The sequence below is a fragment of the Stegostoma tigrinum genome, chromosome 4, assembly GCF_030684315.1.
Source record: "Stegostoma tigrinum isolate sSteTig4 chromosome 4, sSteTig4.hap1, whole genome shotgun sequence".
NCBI lineage: Eukaryota > Metazoa > Chordata > Chondrichthyes > Orectolobiformes > Stegostomatidae > Stegostoma > Stegostoma tigrinum.
In genome coordinates this window covers 18623445-18645832 of record NC_081357.1, presented here as the reverse complement: position 1 = coordinate 18645832, position 22388 = coordinate 18623445, and the positions used below count along the sequence as shown (strand labels likewise).

Here is a 22388-nt window from a genome sequence, read left to right as displayed (position 1 = left end):
GTTCAGCAAAACCTATGTTAACGCAGCTAGCTCTCTCTTGAAATAAAACAGGTCAAAAATCAAACGAAAAGGAGATGTGAAATGACAGAAAATCATGGAGAGGCAAATCAATTTTGTGGGTTGCAAAATGTTTTACACTTCAGAACACTAAGCAGAGTAGGGAATTATACACTCCAATGGTACGACGTGAAATGAAACCACTGCACAAACTCAGTTACATTTCTAGTGGGCATAGTGCAAACGCACAAGTAGTTGGCCCCAACTTATGTCAGGTTGGTATTGCACTGGAATCTTTCCCAAGGCTAATGGACAAACCTAAAAAACTGGCTGAATTCACACATGCACAGCATAATTTGCTGAGTGTGAAAATGAAAAGTGCAATGGAAAGTTACTTTTGTCACGGTCAGCAACATCATAAACAAATCCATTATATTCAAGTTTGACTTTGCTACAAGTAAAAGGTGGAAATCCTCCCCGGCGGCTTTATTGAAAAGCAGTGAGGGAATTTTGTCAATGGGTACATTATACTTGATATGGCATCACTTGAATGTACGATCAAGGTGGGAAACAGTTCAATCAATACAAACGTCCAATATCTGCACAAGGTCAGAGGCACATTTCAAATGGGGAAATAAAGGAAACTCATCCCAATTCAAAATCAGAATTTGTACTAGTTTCGCAATTGCAGTGGAAGGAATCTAATTACAATTATTTGATATTAGAGGTTTGCAGCATCAACAGAATATCAAAAAATTGTTATACTATAGTGCAACGCTTTTGTAACAAGGGTCTACACATCCCACTCTGTTACTAAACAGGCACTAGAAAACCATTTCAACTAAATTACAGCAAGGAATAAATAAAACCAGTTCACTCCTTAAACACGTCAGGACAGATACTGAAGGAAAAGTGGAAGTCAAAATGGCAAGAAATTAAGATGAATCCAAATAGACAAAACAAAAAGCTGTTTCTTTTCAAGTTAAGCTGATCTATGACTGGATATCCTAAAGGTGTTGGGAGCTCACGTAGGCTCACTAGCAGAAATTTTGGGATTGCAAGCTCTGAAGTAGCAACAGCTCAGACAGTGTTATAACAGTGATACTCCTGTGCTCGGTTTTCATTGAGGGGGAAACGCAACAATTTTCAAGCTTCAAAATAAAGCCACTGATATATGACAGTGGAAGGACACTTCCACCGGCAGCGGGCTAGTTTGCTACACTTACGTCAGATTCCTGATCTGCCATCAGGTCATCTTCAGAGTTTTCTTCTTCCGAAGATTCTAGAACGACAGAAACAAAATAACCTCAGCTAATACCAATAATACATCTGCATTTCTACAGTCTCTTTTTAATGATTTCCAATGTATCAGAAGGACAAAGCAGCCAGTTCTGATTCGGAAATAAGAGAAAACAGAATGGTTGTTGGAATAGATTTATTGATGTACATTATATGGTTTTGCTTGCTGCTTGTCTTTTCTATTCAATATGAGCTATTACAAAATAATTGGGCAGAAAGTACAACGAAACTTGATTTTGTACCTCTGAATAAATCCAAAAAAGTTACACAGTGTTAAACTTCAGGTCTGCAATAGATCTGAATTGACATCTGTAACGCCCCCTCACAAAATAAGTTCCTGTTTCTGGAATCTGCATCATCCCTTTCAACTCATCAGGGGAAGCCATGCCTTCTAACATCCAGGCCTCAAACTTGGATTCCGTCCTGACACCGTGGTGCCTTTTTGCATCCCATTAGTTCTTTAAGACGCCTCATAAAATTCAAGCTATTGGCCACATTTCCTATTATTCCCTTTGGATCAGTATTTGTCTTTTTGATAACACCAGTGCAAAATCAAGATGATTCTGATACATTAAAATTGATAGACAAGTTCAACCTTACATTTATCATCTCGCCATCTTCATCTCAGATAGAAATCTAAAATGTCTTCAGAAGACATTTGTAATTATCTCTTACCTTCCTCATAAACCAGTTTTGCAGTTTGGTTCACACTGCTTATGTCTTGTGCTTTTTCTGATGCTGCAACCTGAGAAATATCAAATCAGCATTAACAACTGTTTCAGAAGTTCGTTACATGGGCCAACATTAGCAATTGCAAGGGAATGTCACGTTGATATCAAAACATATGATTAAAGAACAAGACTAGGTATAATTCAGGCATCCTAGTGAGGCAATAATGAATCAAGAGCAGCAATTCACCAATGATAGGAATGATTCCATATGCATTTGGCTCCTATTTGGGTAGCATGTTACAGCAACACAGGAGCAACACAGACATTCTTGTGTCATTTACTAGCGATATTACCTTTTCAGTTGTAGTTAGAGGTAATAAGTGGAACACCTGAAAACCCAAGCATGCATCTCAAAAGTGACAACTCTTAACGCAAGCAAAGCAGTTGGGATTTGTGAAAGGGACTTACATAATCAAAATATGCATACAATCAATGGGCTACACATCCATTCACTGAATGTCTAGTACTCAAAGTATTCCCAATAGCAAACATCCACTCCTTACCTGCGTAACAAGAAGGAAAAGCTTGCCATGCAGCCGAGAGAGTTTCTGCAGAGTTTTCACTCTGCTCTCCATTAGCTGGTACAAAACTCCAAGTTGTGGTACAAGATCAGGCAACTGCAGAATGAAATCAACCATTTTAATCCAAGCTAAGCAAGAGCAAGAAGTCTAAAATGAAAGCTGCAGTTAAAACCACACTAATTAAACATACATATTTAAATATATAAAGCTTAAAGCTTGACGATTAAGCCTAACTTCAAGAACCAGATGGCAATCCCATAATTTTTACAGTGCCACCTTCCCAGGATTCTCATTCAAACCATAAAAAGCATTATTTTTTCCACTTCAGTTTTGCTCCCTTCTTTACCAGAATTAGAAAACCTAAAATCTCGCCCAACATCCATTCCCAGTATATACATGCCTATGACAGATAAGAACGTCAAATGGTAAACCTCACTTTGTATGAAGGTCAACAAGATACTGTTATGCATTTAAAGATACAACACAATGATACCTTTATGACAGAAGCTTTGTGTTTTCCTCTATTCAATCCAAACTGCCACAAGGTGAGCAGGCAGAAAGCGCGAAGAAATTGATCTTGCATCTCAATATTAAGGAACCAGAAAGCCACAGTTGTGTGCTTCAGGTCTGTCAACAGATGCAACTTTGTTTCTCTAACTCTCACACCTTTAATCGGCAATCCACATGTTTTAACCTGAATTAAAAGTTTTAAAACCTCACAGACACCCAGTGTAATATTTAACATACGACCAGCGAGATTGAGTGAAACAAACAGTATCACTTACTGTAGACAGATAGGAAGCATGCAGAGTGAAGACTGCTTTTAGCCACTTGACCATTAGTGCTGCACTATATGTAGATGAACAAAGTCATTAAAGGTATGCCAAATGTATACAAAAATTATTACAATTTACAACTAACATGATGAATGTAAGTTAGGTCTCAATGCTTCAAAATCTTTAGGCCTTAAAATAGAAAACTGAAACTGACCCAATAGCTCCCTCTATGTAACAAACAAAGCTCAGAACAAGCATTTAAAACAGCAGCAAAAAGCATGCCAATATTATTTTAGCACTATAATCTTCATCTTCAAAGAACTATAGGTTAGACTGGAGTTCCTACATGTAGCTTCTCTGATACCCTCCCCACCATGAACAGTCTATAACCAGTGGACTTTGCAATGAGTATTGGCAGCTGGTAATTTCAGCAATCAGATCCATTTCTAGCTATTCAGATTATGAAGCAATGTCCACACGCAAGAGGCCTGGATATCATCAAGATTCAAGTTAATAAGTATTGTTCATACCCACAAGTGTCAAGAAACAGCCATCTCCAACAAGATAATTAACTAACACTTGATATTCAGTGGCATCACCATTGCTAAATCCCCACAATCAATATTCTTGGATTTACCACTGATCAGAAACTGAGCTGGAGCAGTCAACTAAACATAAACTATAAGGCTAAGTCAAAGGGTGGGGAATTTGCAGTGATTAACTTATCTCCTGACTCTAAGTCTGACTATTCTACAGCATTATGAACTGAGACCTGCTTGGATAAGTGTAATCCTGAAAAAAACATGATGTCATCCAGGACAAAGTAGCCCCTTGATAGATATCCCATCCACCATGACTGACACACCATGTTTGCAACGTGTGCCATCAACTAAGTAACTTGAAACAATTCAGCAAGGCTCCTTCAACAGTACCTCCCAAACTTATATCACCTAGAAGAAAAGAGCAACAGGCAGATGTAAAGTCCATCATGTGTAAGATTCCCACCAATCTACACAGTTTTGACTTGGAACTAGAACTGCTCTCAGCAACATTTGCTATTTTCCAAAAACTTTAATTATGAAAAGAGGGAGTCAAGAACTATCGGCCATTTAGTCTAATCTATCATAGAAAGGGTGCGAGAATCCTTGACTAAAGGAGGCTACAGCAAAATACTTGAAAAACCGTGAAATGCTCCAACAAAACCAACATGGCTTTGTGAAAGGGAAATCCACCCTTTGTGAAAGAGTTGACTGGGGAAACCCAGTAGAAGTTGCATATTTGGATTTTCAAAAGGCATTTGATAAAATGCAACATCAACGGCTGCTGCACAAGGTAAAAACACATGTAGCTGGGTAATATATTAACATGGATAAAGGGTTGACTAAGAGGATGCAGAAAGTAGGGTGAAATGGGTCTTTTCTGGGTTGGCGAGGTCTAACTAGTAGACTGCCAAGAGCTGAGGTCTCATCTATTTACAATGATTTCCATAAGGAAACCAAATATACGACAGCTAAACCTGCCAATTACACCAATATAGGTACAGAAATAAGTTATCAAAAGGATGTAAACAGTCTGCAAAGTGACAGACAGGCTGAGTGAGAGGACAAAAATTTGGTAGGAGTAGTGTAGATAATATGACATTGCACATTTTGGCGGAAAGAATATACTATTAATGTACATGCGATGGCAAGTGAATGCAATGTTGCAAGAAGAGAGCAGGCGGAAAGCGCGAAGAAATTGATCTTGCATATTAACATTAAGGAACCAGAAAGCCACTGTGATGTGCCTCAGGCCTGTCAACAGATGCAACTTTGTTTCTCTAGCCCACATCTTATCCACACTGCTGTGGAGTGGACGGGTTTAGGAGAGTCAGAAGCTAAGCTAATCGCTGCAAAATTCCCAACCGCTTGACTTGCTCTTATACTGTATGTTTGGGTGACGGCTCCAGTTCAGTTTTTGATCAGTGGTAAATCCCAGAATATTGATTGTGGGGATGCCACTGAACATTACGAGGAAAATGAAATATAAAGGTAGTGAAGTTTACTGCAGCTATAAGATATGGAGAGACCATATCTGGAGTACTGTGTGTAGATTCAGTAGAGTTAAGGGAAGGTTCACTTAACACTTGTGGCATGAAGGACTTATGAAGAGCTACTGCCATTTGCGTTTAGAAACATGAGAAGTGATCTTACTAAACATAAAATTGAGTCGATTTGACAGGGCATATAATGGGAGGGTGTTCTCTCACAGCTGAAGACTAAAATTAGGCAATGTGATTTAAGAATAAGGGGTCTCCCGTTTAAGGCAGAGACGAAGAAAACTTGTTTTCCTCTTGCAGAGTCTTTACAGTGTGGAATTCTCTTCCCTTTAAGGGAGTGGAGACTGGGTCTTGACGTTTAAGGTAAGAGAGTCAAGGTTTATGGGACTGAAGAAGAAACTGCAGCTGAAAGCACAACCCAATCAGCCATGATACGATTGAATGCTGGAACAAATGCAAATGGTCAAATAGCCTCCATCTGCTCTGAAGACTCGTTTGTATGTAACAACCTTTCCCAGTACAAGAAATTCAAATTGATCAATTCAACAAATCAGATCCATGAAACAGACCTGAGGTGTTGTTTTACAGGCAGAACAGTGCTTGGGAGCAAACTTAGTGTTTGGCAGAGGGGAAAACATCGGTTATAAAGGTCATGTTAAAAGAATCTCATATCCCACATTGCACCATTTGAAAAGAAATAGCAATGAAATGTAAACCTCACCTGTATGGGTGACCTTGTAATCGCTTTGAGATCTGGGGAGAAAAAAATGTTATAAATAGAGCTATTAACACGGTGCCATATTAAAACACTGTAATGCCTCATTTCAATCTAACAATTCCATTTGCATTCCTGAGGTATACAGGTGAAACTCAAGTACTTCCTCAAAATGGAGGGAAAGAGAAAACTAAACAAGGCAAGGACAAGGCCTAGGCACTTGAAATTGATCTAATCAGTTCTCAGTTTGCATATTTAAAGGTCTCTTGTACGAGTCCATCCGCATCTAAAATGCCAGGCACTTTTAACTGCCAGGTGACAATATTTCAGTAGATTTGATTTTGAGGAATAATGAAATTAACTAGGCTTTTGGTGGGGTTGTCAGATGTACACAACTTTCATAATCCACAAATATGACACACAAAATTCCATTATTTGTTGGAACACAATTTTTCCTGGTAAAATTCTAGAATACAAATCAATGCCAGTGGCATCAATATAGCTATGGCCATTTACGGCTGACATGGACAAACCAAACTGACAGATTTTGTACCAACTATGATGCAATTAAAAATGTCCAAAATATCAGTATTGAGAGCTAAAATTCAACAACTGAATTACACATCTACGAGATCCTCCCATACAAGTCAGCTGGTAGGCGTAATTAGAAGGATAAGCTAGCCTGCCTGAAGTTCCATAAAAAATAAGACAAGTACGATTTGGAACTTTTAAGTATTATCAATATAAACCATAGGCAATTCATCAAGAATGATTATCCAGGAGTTTTACATCTACATACTCTCAGGCCTCATTGTTGACTGAAAACTTACTGCAAGCTGTTAAACAACAGTACTTAGGGGAACACATCTTTGGCCAACCAATCTAACATTTCACTGAGCTGGTGACCAATTGTTTCTGAAAACTCTGAACTGCCCTGGGATATTTTGATAATGCTAAAAATACAATACAAATGCCAAGTCATTTTTGTTACCACCTGTTGATGCATTTTTCTCAAGTTATCAGCTCCATTCCAGAAACCTTACCTCTTGAAGCAGTGGGACTACTGCTGGAACAGGTAACCTGGCAATAGTGGCCTTTATCAAGGAATCCTTCTTTGTCTGCAGTACTTTCTGGCAAAGTGAAAGGAGAAGTCATGTTATAATTACTGTCAGCACTTGATAGTGCTTCAAAGTCAACACAGCTATTCATTTACTCCAAATTAGTTAGAAACAGTCAACTGCTGTTGGCATTTTCAGGCCAACTGATCCCCAGCCAATGATGTCTTGGTTGATAGAAAAACAATAGCCAAAATTCCATCAAATCTCTACAGTTACCATCACAAGAAGTGAATTGTCACCTGGGTCATCAAAACAAGCAAATGAATTCTTGGATTAATAAAGGACAGCATCTGAGAAAATGCACGTCTTCATTATTTCACAGGAGTTCAAGACGAGACCATATATTCTCAAGCGGGACTTGAATGTAGAAACGACTGATGGGTAAGTGTAATAACTTGGGCATTTGCAATATTACATCCTCGCTAATGTGCATACTGAATCAATGCTTCCAGTCCACGAAAGGCAAATAAATCACACAAGCTTTGCTAAACTTGCTGAGTAATTCTAGTATTTTTCTTTTATTACAAAAATTGGTACTTTCATCCGTAAAGTGTCTAAAAGAAAGTTGATACAAAAGAGAGGTTTTGCATATCCTATACAAGTTCAGAAAAGGCAGTGGCACTCAGATGATGGATATTAGAATCTATTCTCCACCTCAGCTTTCTCCTTGGTTCTCTTTCTTCTCCACACATTTTCCCTTGCTCTGTATCTAGAACTACAGGATGGTTACACAGTGCAGAAAGTCATTTAGGCCAACAACTGCACGATAGTTTTTGCAAAGAGTAATTCAGTTAGTGCCTCTCTCCCACCTTTAACCCATAGCTCTTCAAATTCGCTCTTCATAAAATTCACTTCTGAATGTATTCAAATGAATCTACACCAGTGTACTAATACTCTATCCACTCTGCTTAAAAAGGATCTTGCTCATCGTCGTTCTGCGTCAATCACCTTAAACACTGTCCTCTGGCTACAGATTGCCGCGCCAACTCAAACAGCTTGCTCCCATGTCTCTGACTCTTCAATTTTCTTCAAATCTCTTCTTTAAGGATTACAACTCCAACTTATACAATCTTTCAATGTAACTCAAGCTGAACATCTCCAGAACCATTCTCATGAACCTTTTCATGCACCCTCTCCAGTACCTTCACAGCCTTCCTGAAATGTGCACATAGAAATGGATATTTCAACTGATCCTGAACTAGTGTCTTATACAGGTTTATTAAACCACAGCCATATTACAAAAAGAAAAGTTCTAAGGGTCACCGAATCCGAAATGTTAACCGACCTTTTTTTCTTCTCAGATGCTGCCAGACTTGCTGAGCTTTTCCAGCAACTTCTGTTTATGTTCATTTTCAGGGTATTCTTGCTTTCTTTTCTCCCTACTTACAATGCTCATAATCACATATGGTTTATTAACAACTTTCTCAATCTGTTCTATCATTTTTAATAAAAACTGAAAGAACTGCGGATGCTGTAAATCAGAACAAAAAGAGAGGTTGCTGGAAAAGCTCAGCAGTTCTGAGGAAGGGTCACCAGACCAAAACTCTGTTCAAGTCACACCTACTCCAGAGTTGTGTTAATAACATTTCTGAACAGGTTGATGAGAAAACGCTAACACCCAAAACAAAAATAAAGCTAGCCGAGAGATGAGTCCGCAGAAATGTCTGTCCTGGGCCAGGACTTGCCTATGCACACAAGGAGTGGATCTAATTTTGTGTTCAACAATAAACAATGTTCCTTTCCAGAGTTCTGAAGGTGGGTCACTGGAAACAAAACACAAACTCGGATTTCTCTACAGATACTTCTAGGCCTGCAAGGATTCGCCAGCAATTTGTTATTGTTCCTTTCCGGTTGAATTTCCTGCATTATTTCAGTAACAATTTCTATATTAATCACGGTCTTGTTAACCTGTTTCAATAACTTGTGCAGTCACGTTTGTGTGGAATTCACTTGATTTTGCACGATACAATTTCTACCTTACTATTAGCACATTTTAAAAAAGAACAGATGTCATCTAGTGGTACAACTTAGTCTATGACAGACTGGCTTCAAAAAATTTTAGAAGCAGTTTTAGATGTGGAATATATCATTAATACAGTCACTGTAGCTGCAAATGTGACATGTCATATGCACGATGCTATTGCAGGATCACCAAATACAACATGGACATTAATGCCCTTTCCACCAATTATATATCCAACCAATAGTGAACAACTGCAAATGCTTGGAAAGGTGCTATGTGATACAAACACCTTTTTAAGTCAGTGTCATTATACTTTTATATTAACAGGTCAGTTATCAGTCTTGAATTGAAATGGAATTTATGTCAACAGTCCACACAACGTAAAGTGTATGAGCAAAAAAAGTTTTAAAGCCAAATGGGGAAAAAATATTAGCAGATTCTCATACAAGCATACAAATAAAAATTTTTGTAAAAATAATTTGTCTCCTTTTCCTTTTTTAATCCCCATGTGGTATTTGCTCGTTATACTACTACTTCTCAAAGTCAAAAAAAAAACACAGGGATGTTGCATTTTAAAAAGTCACTGGGCTTGAAACGTTAACTCTGGTTTCTTCCCACAGATGCCGCCAAACATGCTCAGTGCTGCTGCTTTCTCCATTTAAATAATACTGTTCTCTTTTGTTCTCCTTTCCAAACAACTCCACACTTTCCCATATTATACTCGATTTGTCAAATTTTGGCCAATTATATAACCCATCAATAGCAATGAATAGAAGCTGAATAGGCTTAATTGCAGTGGTGGTTTAGCCACAGTTTTTTTTTGGGGGGGGCGCGCGGGGGAGAGAGGACAGGGTGAACAGAAACCAGCGGTTCCACATAGGTCAATAATACCGAGGTGTAGTTTTAAGGTGAGGAGCATGAGGGAGAGGCGGTATTTGTGGAAAGTGGATCGTACCCAGTGGGTGCTGAAAATCTGGAATGCAATGTCTGGGAGGGTAATAGAGGCAGGAAACCTCAACATTTAAAAAGAAAATACTTGGATGGATACTTGAAATGTCATACAATTTGTGGCTAGGGGCCAAGAGGTGGACAGTGGAATTAGAGTAGATAGGTGATGGTTTTTTTTGTTTGTACAGAGTGGATGGGCCAAAGGGCCTTCTTTGTATTGTATGACTCCATGATTCAGAAACCAATGAAAATCAAATCGCTGCTGCAATGGTACATACTAACAGTGTTTATGAAATTCAAGACAAAATTCATGAAACAATCAACTATGGAACACAGGCATCAACTTAAAAGCATAATTTAGTGGGGGCACTGGCCTTGTGGCATTGTTGCTAGGCTGGTAATCCAGAGATCCAGGTAAGATTCTGAGGAGATAAAGTGTGAAGCTGGATGAACACAGCAGGCCAAGCAGCATATCAGGAGCACAAAAGCTGACGTTTCGGGCCCAGACCCCTCATCCCCTCTCTGATGAAGGGTCTGGGCCCGAAACGTCAGCTTTTGTGCTCCTGAGATGCTGCTTGGCCTGCTGTGTTTGTTATCTTGGATTCTCCAGCATCTGCAGTTCCTATTATTTAAGATTCTGAGGATCCAGGTTCTAACCCTACCAAGGCAGATGGTGGAATTCAGGGTCTAATGATGGCCATGAATCCATTGTCGATTGTCTGGTTCTCTCAATTCCATTAGGGAAGAAAACTGCAATCCTTATCTGATCTGGCCTAAATGTGACTCCACACCCACAGCAATGTGCCTTGACTACCCTCTGAACAATCAGGGATGGGCAATAAATGTTGGCTGAACCAGTGGCGACCTCATCCCATGAATGACTTAAAAAACCAAATCAGACTTCTATTAATCCGAAAAGATTGTATAGACTGGTGCTCTTTTTTCCTACAGTAAGTTGAGAGGTGACTTGATAGAACTATTTAAGAATGCAGAATTGAAACAAAGACGTATTGAGAGATACTAGTTAACATGGAAGAAACAAACATAAAATTGTGATGTAAGATTTTTAAAAAAGGCAATTGATTACAAATTCACGGAGCATAAATGCCAAAATGGGACGTGATGTGGACAGGCATTGTTGCACTGTAAATTAGAAATAATTCTAGAACAACGGTCAGTTGGTAAAACTGCACAGAATTTATCATGCAGATAATCTGCAAACTGTTGTAAAAAGACGACTGTACATGCAATAGGAATGTCTTACATTTAGAATAGACGCGTCACTACTTTCTAAACCTTGTACAAGAAGCACCGCAAAGCTGTCAGTCTGTGGAAGGCCAGATTTATTCCTCACTTTCATCACGTCAATATCCATGGCGCACAGACGTTCCTCAATACTCTGCTGCAGAAAGTAAAAAAGAACAAAACAGTCACTCTTGCATGATGCCACATGCGTTTTTTCTGCATAGTCCAGCTACAATTCAGTTTACACGGAAAAACTAAATAATGGAGTGTTTTTGGAGCCAATTAATCTACAGCCTGCGACAGATAATTTAATCATTATTGGCATAAGATGCTTGAATTAACATCAGTAACAGCAAAATTGATGATTCGTACCAAGAAAAAAAATTCAGCTAATTTCAATGTACGTTCCTCACCAAAGCTGCAGACTTTGTCATTAGCTTTACAGATGGATTAAAGTTCTGCTGCAGTCTTAAATTAGTTATAAAGAAAAGTATAGTTCTAGATTAGTTTTGAATTTAAAGGCTGAACCAGGCACCTACAGAAAAATGAAATTAATCCCTACCAAAGCACTTTTAGGCAAAAAATTCCGACATCAGGCTTTTAAGATTAAGGGTTTCAGAATGCATCCCTGAAAACTAGACCAAGCTAACAAGGTGTAGAGCTGGATGAACATAGCCCAAGAAGTATCTTAGGAGCACGAAAGCTGACGTTTCAGGCCTAGAGATCTAGGCCCGAAACGCCAGCTTTCATGCTCCCAAGATGCTGCTTGGCCTGCTGTGTTCATCCAGCTCTACACCTTGTTATCCCGGATTCTCCAGCATGTGCGGTTCCTATAATCTCTGATACAACTAGGCTAAACTATTGATTACCTCATTTTCAGGGTCCTTCCTTCTCTTAGCTTCATCCTTTCTTGATTCAGCCATTTTGTGTTTGATGCTTGTATTATGTCCAGGGATACCAGGCACTAACACCTTAACTCCAGAGGTTATTATTGGAGTTTTCACCTACAAGAAAAAAAAGCCAATGGTTCCTGGTGAACGTGGTAGGACAGGTCCTGCACAGCTAATGATCTTACAACCTATATTTAATTAAAACTTCATACTGTTCCAAGTACCTATTCAGAAATTCATACTTTCTACACAATTCATGATGCTTCCCTCAGTAAATGACTTTCTTTTGCTTATGACTAAATATAACAAACTCCCAAACAAAATTCGCAATAAACATGGCAATTCTCTTACTTAATCACTAAACAGTTTAACCTCTCTTCGCCATAGGGAAGTGGAAAGACTTTTAATGGAAAGGAATATAAAAAAGCTCTGTCACCATCCCTCAGAAAATTAAACAATATTGTATCTTCATTTGCAATGGTTTTGAAGCATGTAATGAAATTTTACAAAACAAATAACAGCATTCCTCCTGAAGACTTAAACTTGACATTTATTGTCACACCCTTTTGTTTACCTTTGTTACAGCTGTTTCGGTTGTGATTGCCACTGTCATCTGTGTGTCTCTTACCAGGCAAATGTGGGATTCGGTGGTGTTTAATGTCTGAAATGAGAACCATGAGCCATTACTAATTCAAATACAACCATGATTTTGCAACAGAGAATCATTTAACAGGAAAAATTTGCGAGTGATACTCAGGAGGCTTTAAACTAGTGGGAGCTTGGGAATGTAAGAGATAGTGAGGGAAAAAAAACAGAGGTTGAGGCTGGGGCTGGTATGGTAGTTGGAGGGAGGAAGTCTAATAGCCAAGGCAGACAAGAGGTTGGCAGAGAAGAAGCTAAGACTGATATATTAGACCGCATTTACTTTAATCCAAGAGGCCTGACAGATAAGCCTGGGGCATTGTTGGGAACATGGGACTAGGATATCATAGCTAACACAGAAATGTGGTTTAGGGATGGACAGGGCTGGCAGCTTAATTTCCAGGGTATTGATGCTTTAGGAAAGATAGAAAGGGAGGCAAGAGAGGAGGGGAGGGGGCAAGCAGTATTTTTAATTAGGGAGAACATTACAATTGTACCTAAGGAGGATATGCCTGGGAGCTTGTCCAGTAAAGTTATAGGAGTGCAGTATAAAAATAAGAAAGGGGTGATCACCTTGTTAGGTTTGTATTATAGGCCCCTCAATAGTTAGTAGGAAACTGAGAAGCAGATGTGTCAGGAAATCTCACATCTGTAAGAAAAATAGGATTGTAATGGGAGAGGAATTTAAATTTCCAAACATAGACTGGGGTTGTCATAGTGTTAACGGCTTGGACGGGAGGCATTTAAGCATGTACAAGAAAACTATTACTCAATATATAGATCTGTCTACTAGGGAAGGAGCAATGCTTAACCTTCTGTTGAGAAGTCAGTCAAGGCAAGCGACAGAGGTGTCAGTGGGGGAGCACTTGGGAGCAAGTGATCATTATTCTATTAGACTTAAAAGAGTTATGGAAAAAGATAGAACTCATGAATAAGCTAGTTTAAACAGGAGTAGGGCCAATTTTGACAGTATTAGACACTTTCAAAACTTGATTCCCGGAGGCTGTCAGAGGAAATGGGACAGTTTCACAGTGTTAAGGGCTTTAAGAATGGGATATCAGGAGTTCAGACACAGTATGTTTGTGTTAGTGTGAAGGGTAAGGCTGGCAGGTGTAGGGAATGCTACATGACTAAAGAAATTGAGGCTCTAGTCAAACAAAATTAGGCGGCATACATAAGGTACAGACAGATGGGATTGAGTGCATACCTAGAACAGTACAAGGGCAGTAGCAGTGTAAAATCAGAGGAAAATCAGGATGGTCAAAAAGGGGACATAAGATAGTTTTGGAAAATAGAGTTAATGAGAATCCAAAGAGATTTTGGAAATACATTAAGCACAAAAGAGCAACTAGGGAGAGAATAGGGCCCCTTAAAGATCAATGTGGTCGTTTATGCACACAGCCACAGGAGATGGGTGAGATACTAAACGAATATTGTGCACCAGTGTTTACTGTGGAGAAAGATATAAAAGCTAGGGAATGTACGCATCATAGAAATGTACAGCATGGAAACGGATCCTTCAGTCCAACTTGTCCATGCTGACCAGCTATCCTAAACTAGTCTAGTCCCCTTTGCCAGCATTTGGCCCATTTCCCTCCATACGCCTCCTTTTCATATATCCATCTTTGTAACTGTACCAGCCTCCATCACTTCCCTCTGGCAGTTTATTCCATACACGTACCAGCTTCTGCACGAACAAGTTGCCCCTTAAGTTCTTTTTGAATCTTTCCCCTCTCACCCTTAACCTATGCCTTCTAATTTTGGACTCCCCTACCCTGGGGAAAACACCTTGGTTATTCACCCAAGCCATGCCCCTCTTGATTTTATAAACTTCTCTGAAGTCACCCCCCAGCCTCTTTGGGAAATAAACTGTGGTATCTTGAAAACAGCTCATATTATTCAAGTAGAAGTGCTAGAGATTTTGAAACGAATAAAGGGTAGATAAATTCCTTAGACCTAATCAGGTGTCTACCAGAACTTAGTGGGAAGCTAGGGAAGAGATTGCTGGGTCTTTTGCTGAAATACATGTAGCATCAATAGCCAGGTGTGAGGTTTCAGAAGTCTGGAGGTTGACGAAAGGGTGCTATTATGTAAGAAAGGTGGCAAGGAAAAGCCAAGGGATTGTAGACTGGCGAACCTTACATTAGTGGTCGGTAAATTGTTGGAAGGGATTCTGGGAGCCAGGATCTACATGCATTTGGAAAGGCAAGGACTGTCGCTGCAGATTTGGAGGGCTGTAATTTTCTTTTGTTTGACTGATATGGGATAATCAGCATGTTTCTGTGCATGGGAAACTGAGTTTTTTTGAAGAGGTTACAAAGATTGAAGGAGGTAGACGTTGTCTATATGGCTTCAGCAAGGCACTCGACAACGTTCCAAATCATAGACTGGCTAGTAAGATTGGATCACATGGGATCCGGGAGAGCTAGCCAATTGGATACAAAATTGGCTTGAAGGTGGAAGGCCGTTTTTCAGACTGGTGGTCTGTGACCAGCGGTGTGCCACAAAGATAAGTTCTGAGTCCACTACTTTTCATCATTTATATAAATGACTTCGATGCGAACATAGGATGTATGGCTGGTAAGTTTGCAGATGAGAACAAAATTGGTGGTGTAGTGGACAGTGAAGAATATTATCTCAGTAGTGGGACCCTGATGGGTCAAAAGGCCAAAGATGAGCAGGTGGAGTTTAATTTAGATAAACGTGAGATGTTGCATCTTGGTAAGACAAATCAGGGCAGGACTTTGTCACAGTAGGGCCTTGGGGAGTGCTTCCCAACAGTGCAGATGCACAGTTCTTTGAAAGTGGAGTCACAGGTTGGCAGGGTGGCGAAGGCTGCATTTGGCATGCCTGCTTTCATCGGTCAGAATACTGAGAACAGAAGTTGGCATGTCATGTTACGGCAGTACAGGACATTAGTGGTCACCCTTCTATAAGAAGGATGTTGTTAAACTTGAAGAGGTGCAAAAGCGATTTACAAAGATGTTGCCAGGACTGGAGGGTTTGAGCTATATGAAGACTGTATAGACTGCCGCTTTTTTCCCTGGTGCCTTGGAGGTTGAGGGGTGACCTTATAGAGGTTTATAAAGTCACATGGGGCATGGATAGGGTGAACAGCCAAGGACTTTTTCCCCTGGGTGAAGGAGTCCAAAACTGCAGGTCATAGATGAGGGTGGAAAGGATTTCACAAGTACTGGACTAGTAACTTTTTCATGCAGACGTGCCAGAGGAAGTGGAGGAGGCTGGTGCAATTAGAACATTTAAAAGACATCTAGATAGGTATATGAATAGAAAGGGTTTTAGAGGGATATGGGCCAATTGTTGGCAAAGGAGACCAGGTCAGATTGGAAAGCCGAGTTGGATTGATGAGGACGGCCAAAGGGTCTGTTTCCATGCTGTATGAATTTATAAAGTGAAAAAAATTAATTCAGGTAACTATTTTAACTATAAACAGTGGGGGAGAAACTCAGCAGGTCTGTCAGTATCTGTGAAGACACAAACAGAGCTAACGACTCAGAGTTAACCAGTTTTTCTGTCCACAGATGCTGCCAGACCAAAGTTTGTACTGAGGTTGATTTTATATCAGATCTCCAGAATTTAAAGTATTTCACTTTTATTTGAACTGTTTTACGTATTGGATCATGCTGCCAGACATAGGAATAATATACAAACTGCCACAAAAATTTCAGATCTAGAATCAAGAGCCACTTCTTTAACCTTAAATGGTTTTTATGTCTGATATGATCTTCCAGTGGAAAAACAGAGACAAGCACTATAATCACTCAAAAGACCATTAAAATAAACGGAATGGATCTTAATTTTTGATCTTAATCTTTGCACACTGATGACCCTTAAAGAAATAAACCTAAAAGCAACACTAGATCGTATTACTTGGGCACTGTTCACAACCTCAATTCATTGCTTAGCGCAAGTATCTTAAATTTGGGAGCAAAGACAGTTTGATTCACCCACGATCTGAAGAGGAGTGGAGGCAAATAATTGGACACACGAACAACCATGTTCCCACCTACTAAGTACCAGGGTAGTTTGCAGACACCTTTAAGGATTTTACAGACAGCTAAACATTAAATGCATTCTAATCTGCGCAAAAATTTCCATGGGGCCAACAGCTACGAGTTCTTGAACATTCTAGTTCCCTCTATTTTGGTCATCCTTAAAACAAATCCAATGACAACACAAAACTGCTACTGCCATTTACTTCTATCATTTGGCAGAACTTCTCAAAACTCGCTAGAACTACCTCAGCTTATAAGTATAATGTGACATTTTCACTCAGTATTGACATTCATTTCAGATTCATACTGATAGAACTGTACATCATACAGGTAGCTCCTTTGGCTTTCTGCTCTTTCCCACATTAACAAAAACACCCAAGATGCAAAGAAAAAGTTAATTTTGACTTGTTTTATCACTTACCACTCTTTCTATAATTGGATGGAAAACACTGTTATATGCTATTAATATTGACTGCCTGTCAGTGCAGAATGCGGCTGCCAGGATAGGAACAGGTTTCGTATCAGTGCCTTTTCCTGAAGTTGCTATCTGTACTGTGCATGTTGGCAATAGAGGCTTTTTGCAGTAACTGTTGGAAATGAACACATGACCATTAGATGAATAGCAAAACAAACTACTTTATAAACATGTCAAAACATAACGAAAGATACCTGGGAAAACTCAACAAGCCACTCAATCTGTGAAGAGAAACAAAGGTAACATTTTTGGTCAAGGATTTTTCATCAGAATTCAAAGTGTTAACTTTGTTTCTCACCATGGATACTGTCAGACTTGCTGAGATTTTCCAGTTTTGTTTTTATTTCAGATTTCAGGCATCTGCAGTATTTCTTGCATAAATTCAAAAGATTTTAAGACATCCAAGTCAGACAAGCAGAGTTTCACCCACAGTAAACTTACTCAACAATAAGTCATCCACAATAGGGACTATGACATTATCTGAAACACCAAAGACAAAAAGGTTTTGCTCCCTTCTCTCAATGAAGTCAAAATAGACACATTTCAGTTTCAAAAATACTCAACTGGCTTTGTATTCAAGAGAACTCAGATTTTCTGATTTGCATTTCAGGAGAACCTAGACAAGCATGTGAGGGAGAAGGGAATGGTAGATTCAGAAAGGGAGTGATGAGAAGAGGCTTGTCAGGAGTATGAACACTGAATTGGACTAGTTAGGTTAAAACAACTTGTGCGTCTGCCAGATACGTTTTAAGCAAATGTAACTATCAAAAATAGAAGAGGTAACATCAAGCTGTTTGGGTGCGATCTCGACCCTTACCCATTTAAAACATGTTCAAACAGGTGCAACTGTCCGTCCCGGCAAACAACCGCCAATTTCACTGGCTGAAAAACAAAGAAAAATTATCTTGCAATTTGTCAGACTGAGAAGGAAAATGCACAATGTATTGTTCGGACTTTTTTCCCCTGGAATGTAGAAGAATAAGCAGTGAGCTCATAGAAACCCATAAAATTCTAACAGCTCTAGTCAGGTTTAACATAGGAAGGATGTTCCCAATAACTGGAAGGTCCAGAACCAGGGGTCACTGTCTAAGGATACAGGGTAGGCTATTTAGAACTGAGATAAGGGGAAAAGGTGAGCCTTTAGAATTGTCTGCTACATGGTGGCTGAGACCAAATATTAAATGTTTTCAAAGAGTTAGATAAAGTTTTAGGGTTAAAGGGACCAAAGGATTTAGGGAGAAGGTGGGAAGAGCAGACCGAGTATGACGATCAGCCATGCTCAAACTGAATGGCTCCTGTTGTGTTTCAAATGTGTTGAGGATTTCCACCTTTACTGTGACTTTAGACATCCACAACTCTAGGTGAATTTCTTTTCCCTCTAAACCTACCTCCTTATCTTAAAGCTGTGCCTCTGGTTAATGACTGGGAAAAGTTTCTAATGTATGCATCTCAGAACTTTGTGCCACTCAACAAGATTTACATCCTCTTCAAACTCCTCTGCACCAAGGAAATCAGTCTACCTAATCTCTTTTCATTGCTGAATCATTCCAGCCCAGGCAACATCCTGAACCTCTTCTGCATCCTCTCTAATGCTTCCTAGTAGCAAACAGCACTGCAGAAAGTGGCCCACCTAACGTGAAATACAGCTCTATCATAATCTCCATGCTCTTGTATTCAATGCCTTAACTAATAAAGGCAAATATCCCACATGCCTCTTGACCATTGTCAAAAGCCTCCATGAAGTCCATGTGGACTACATCATCTATCCTTGTCTACACTCCTAGTCACCTTCTCAAAAATTTGAGAAAACATGAACTCCACTAACAAAACCTTGCTGCCTCTTTTTGACTAAATCTTGCCTTTCCAATTGAAGATTAATTTGCTGCCTCAATGTTCTCCAATAGTTTACAGACCACAGATATAACCTGTAGTTTCTTGGTTTATTCCCACCACTCTGTTTGAATAATAGTACATTAGCTATCCTGCAGTCCCCGGCACACCCACTGTGGCCGAGCAGGTTTTGATTTCTATACAAGTGTCATCCTTTGCTGGAGTTTAAAATCTCAGCTCTCTCTTACTGCTCCACATGATGATTGACACTTTTGGTCCCAAATGGACCCTACTTTTCACCTGGTTCTGCTCTTGCCCCAATATACTTAGAAAATGCTCTTGGATTCACCTGGTTACCCACCAGAGGTCCTTCATGTCTCCTCTTTTTTCACCTAACTTCTTTTTTAAGCAACCTCCTGCATCTCCATACTCCTCTACAGCATCCACTGTTCTAAGTCCTCATTATCTACCACAAGTTTTTCCTTGTTAGATCCTGTACATACCTTGATTTCCTGGATGCTTTGGACTTGCTGGTCCCACTAGATCTTTATAGGAAAATGGTGGCTCTGTGCTCTCACTATTACTCTTCTGAATGTCTCTCACAGCTAATGATGTGGATTACATTGCAAGAAGCTGGTCCCAATTCACTTTGGCCAGATCCTATTTTATCTTATGAAAATAAGCCTTCCCCTATTCAGAACTTTTACTTCCAGTTCACCTTTGTCCGTAAGGTCGTAAGATTAGGAGCAGAAGCTAGCTGCTCAGGCCAAGTCTGCTCCACCATTCGATGAGATCATAATCTAATAATCCTCAACTGCACTTTCCTGTATTTTCCCTATAACCTCTGACTCCCTTACTGATTAAAAAATGCACCTATCTCAGCCTTGAATAAATTTAAATGACCCAGTCTCAACAGACCTCTGCAGTAAAAAACTGCAGATTCGCAATCCTCAGAAGAAATTCCTCCTCCTGTGTTAAAGTGACAAGCCCTTACTCAGACTTTGCTCACTCGTATTAAACTCTAAGAGAAAATAACCTATCACACATACCTCATCAAGCCCCCTAAGAATAATGGCCTCTCCCATTCTTCTAAGCTCCTATGAGTACAAACAGAACTTATTCTCAGAAGGCAGTCCTTCCATAGGTATCAGCCTAGTGAACTTCCTCGGGACTGCTTCCAATGCCGGTATGTCTTTCCTTAGAGAAAAGGACCAATGGGCTTCAGATCGGTATGACAGGTCAGCACAACATCGAGGGCCGAAGGGCCTGTACTGTGCTGTAATGTTCTATGTTCAAGTCTGTTCACAATAATCTAGCTGTGGTCTGACCAGCCGTAGTTTTATAAAAGCCTCCCTACTTTTATACTCTTTTCCCTTTTAAATAAAGTCTACATTTGATTTGTCTACCTTTTAACCTGCTGAATCTGGATGCTAGCTTTTTAAAATTTATTAACAAGGATTCACAAAAGCTAAGCTGTAGCTCCCTGCAGTCTTTCTCTGTTTAAATGGCATTCAGCTCCTGTATTCCTTTTGCCCAGTGCATGACATCACATTTCTCCACATCATTCCATCTGCCAAGTTTCTGCCCACTTGCCTAGCCTTTCTTCTAATTCCTTTGCAGATTCTCATCCTCATCCTCAGCACAAACCTTCTCATCTGTATGCATTATATGCAAATTTGGCTACAGCATACTGGCTTTTGTCATCCAAATTTTTAGCATACTTTGTAGATAACTGTGATCCTTGTGATACACTATTAACTACAGGTTGCCATCCTGAAAATGGTCCCCTTCTCTCAATCTGTTTTATTAGTTAGTGTACACTAGCTCCAATACCATGGGCTCTTAATCTAAAAAGTACCCTAACCAGTGGGCTCTTTGTCTTTGGTGGGAAACTGAGTACTGTTGCAGCTACGCTCATCCAAGCAAGTAGAGAGCCTTCCAACATACTCCTTACTTAAACTTGTCATTGGAAGGAAGGATCTGGTAGGTTAAGGATGTCTTCAGAAGGTAATAAGTGGTCATTTGTGTTTAGACCAAGAAATGAGAAGGTCAAAATATCAAATCAATCCAGCTTCTGTCAATCAACAAAATGGCAACAGCTTGGCATAACCATTTAGTCATGCACATAACAGCAGATGAATAAAGTCTTCGGAATAATTGGATGGAGAACGCTGTTATATGCTATTAATATTGACTGCCTGAGAGTTCAGAAAGTGGCTGCCAGGATAGGAACAGGTTTTCTATCACTACCTCTTCCTGAAGAATGCCATATATTCCTACAAGGCCAATATATTTATAAAGTGAACTATACGCAAACCTTTAGCATAAACAGATTGTTCATAAAAAATTCATTCTGCATGTTACACAGCCAAAAAAGGTAGCATGTTTCTTATAAAATGAAGGGGTCTTTTACTATTTTCCTCTCTCCTTATGGATTCAATAGTTTGTAGCTTCCAATATTACAAATTTAAAAACACCAGAACAAAACAGGTATTCCACTTACATCTTCTCGATCTCCTGAACTGGTCAGATCCACATATATGGGTTCCTCTGTTACTGTGAAGGACAGCACGGCATTCTTATCCTTCCCATCTGATCGCACCTGCCTGTTGAGAAGAGCAGTAATTTACCAAACGTCCACCTCAAACATTTCAGGGAGGAAGGTCACAGGATTCAGCCAAACATTTCCCAGTATTGCAATATAACACCAGTATTTTACAGAAACCAGATTAATTATGGCCCTGCAAACTATTGCTTTAAAAATGTTCAATAAAAGCAAAATGCAGTCGTGCTAGTAGTCAAATAAAAACACAAATGAAAATACTGTTCTGAAGAGTCGTCTTTGGACTTGAAATGTGAATGCCATTGCTCCCTCCAGAGATGCGGCCAAACCTGCTGTTTCTCCATGATTTTCTTGAAGTTAGACAATGAGAAAATCTGAAGTTTTAGAGACATAGCCTTGTTGACAATCAGGAGGTGGAAGTTCTGAAAAATTTATTCTCAGGAGCTTAAATGTATTAGCAGGACCATTTGTATTGATTAGGTGAATTATCAACTAAGTAGGAGACATTCTCAGAAGCAACTGAAATTATGCTTAGGACAGACTACTTAGCAGTGGCAGGCAGGTGTTCTGAAGGGAATAAGTGAATGAGTGCAGATTCCTCTAAAAGGCAAACATTTTTCA

General features: G+C 39.5%; 1 protein-coding gene and 1 non-coding gene across 2 annotated transcripts in view; both read right to left on the bottom strand.

Annotated features, from left to right (window-relative positions):
- The window catches only part of wdr43 (WD repeat domain 43), a 46185-nt gene that overhangs the window by 5504 nt on the left and 18293 nt on the right, over window positions 1-22388 (bottom strand). The window contains exons 6-17 of the mRNA XM_048530511.2: window positions 21708-21810; window positions 18192-18256; window positions 17321-17486; window positions 12816-12902; window positions 12221-12355; window positions 11371-11508; window positions 7121-7207; window positions 6084-6115; window positions 3334-3397; window positions 2531-2644; window positions 1972-2041; window positions 1224-1279 (exon numbers count right to left, since the gene is read on the bottom strand). Of these exons, the coding sequence (XP_048386468.2) occupies window positions 1224-1279; window positions 1972-2041; window positions 2531-2644; window positions 3334-3397; window positions 6084-6115; window positions 7121-7207; window positions 11371-11508; window positions 12221-12355; window positions 12816-12902; window positions 17321-17486; window positions 18192-18256; window positions 21708-21810 (1117 nt within the window). The remainder of the gene's footprint in view (window positions 1-1223; window positions 1280-1971; window positions 2042-2530; window positions 2645-3333; window positions 3398-6083; window positions 6116-7120; window positions 7208-11370; window positions 11509-12220; window positions 12356-12815; window positions 12903-17320; window positions 17487-18191; window positions 18257-21707; window positions 21811-22388) is intronic.
- Window positions 3058-3191, bottom strand: LOC125452995 (small nucleolar RNA SNORA31). The gene has a single exon (XR_007247661.1). It is a non-coding gene; the product is annotated as a small nucleolar RNA SNORA31 (small nucleolar RNA).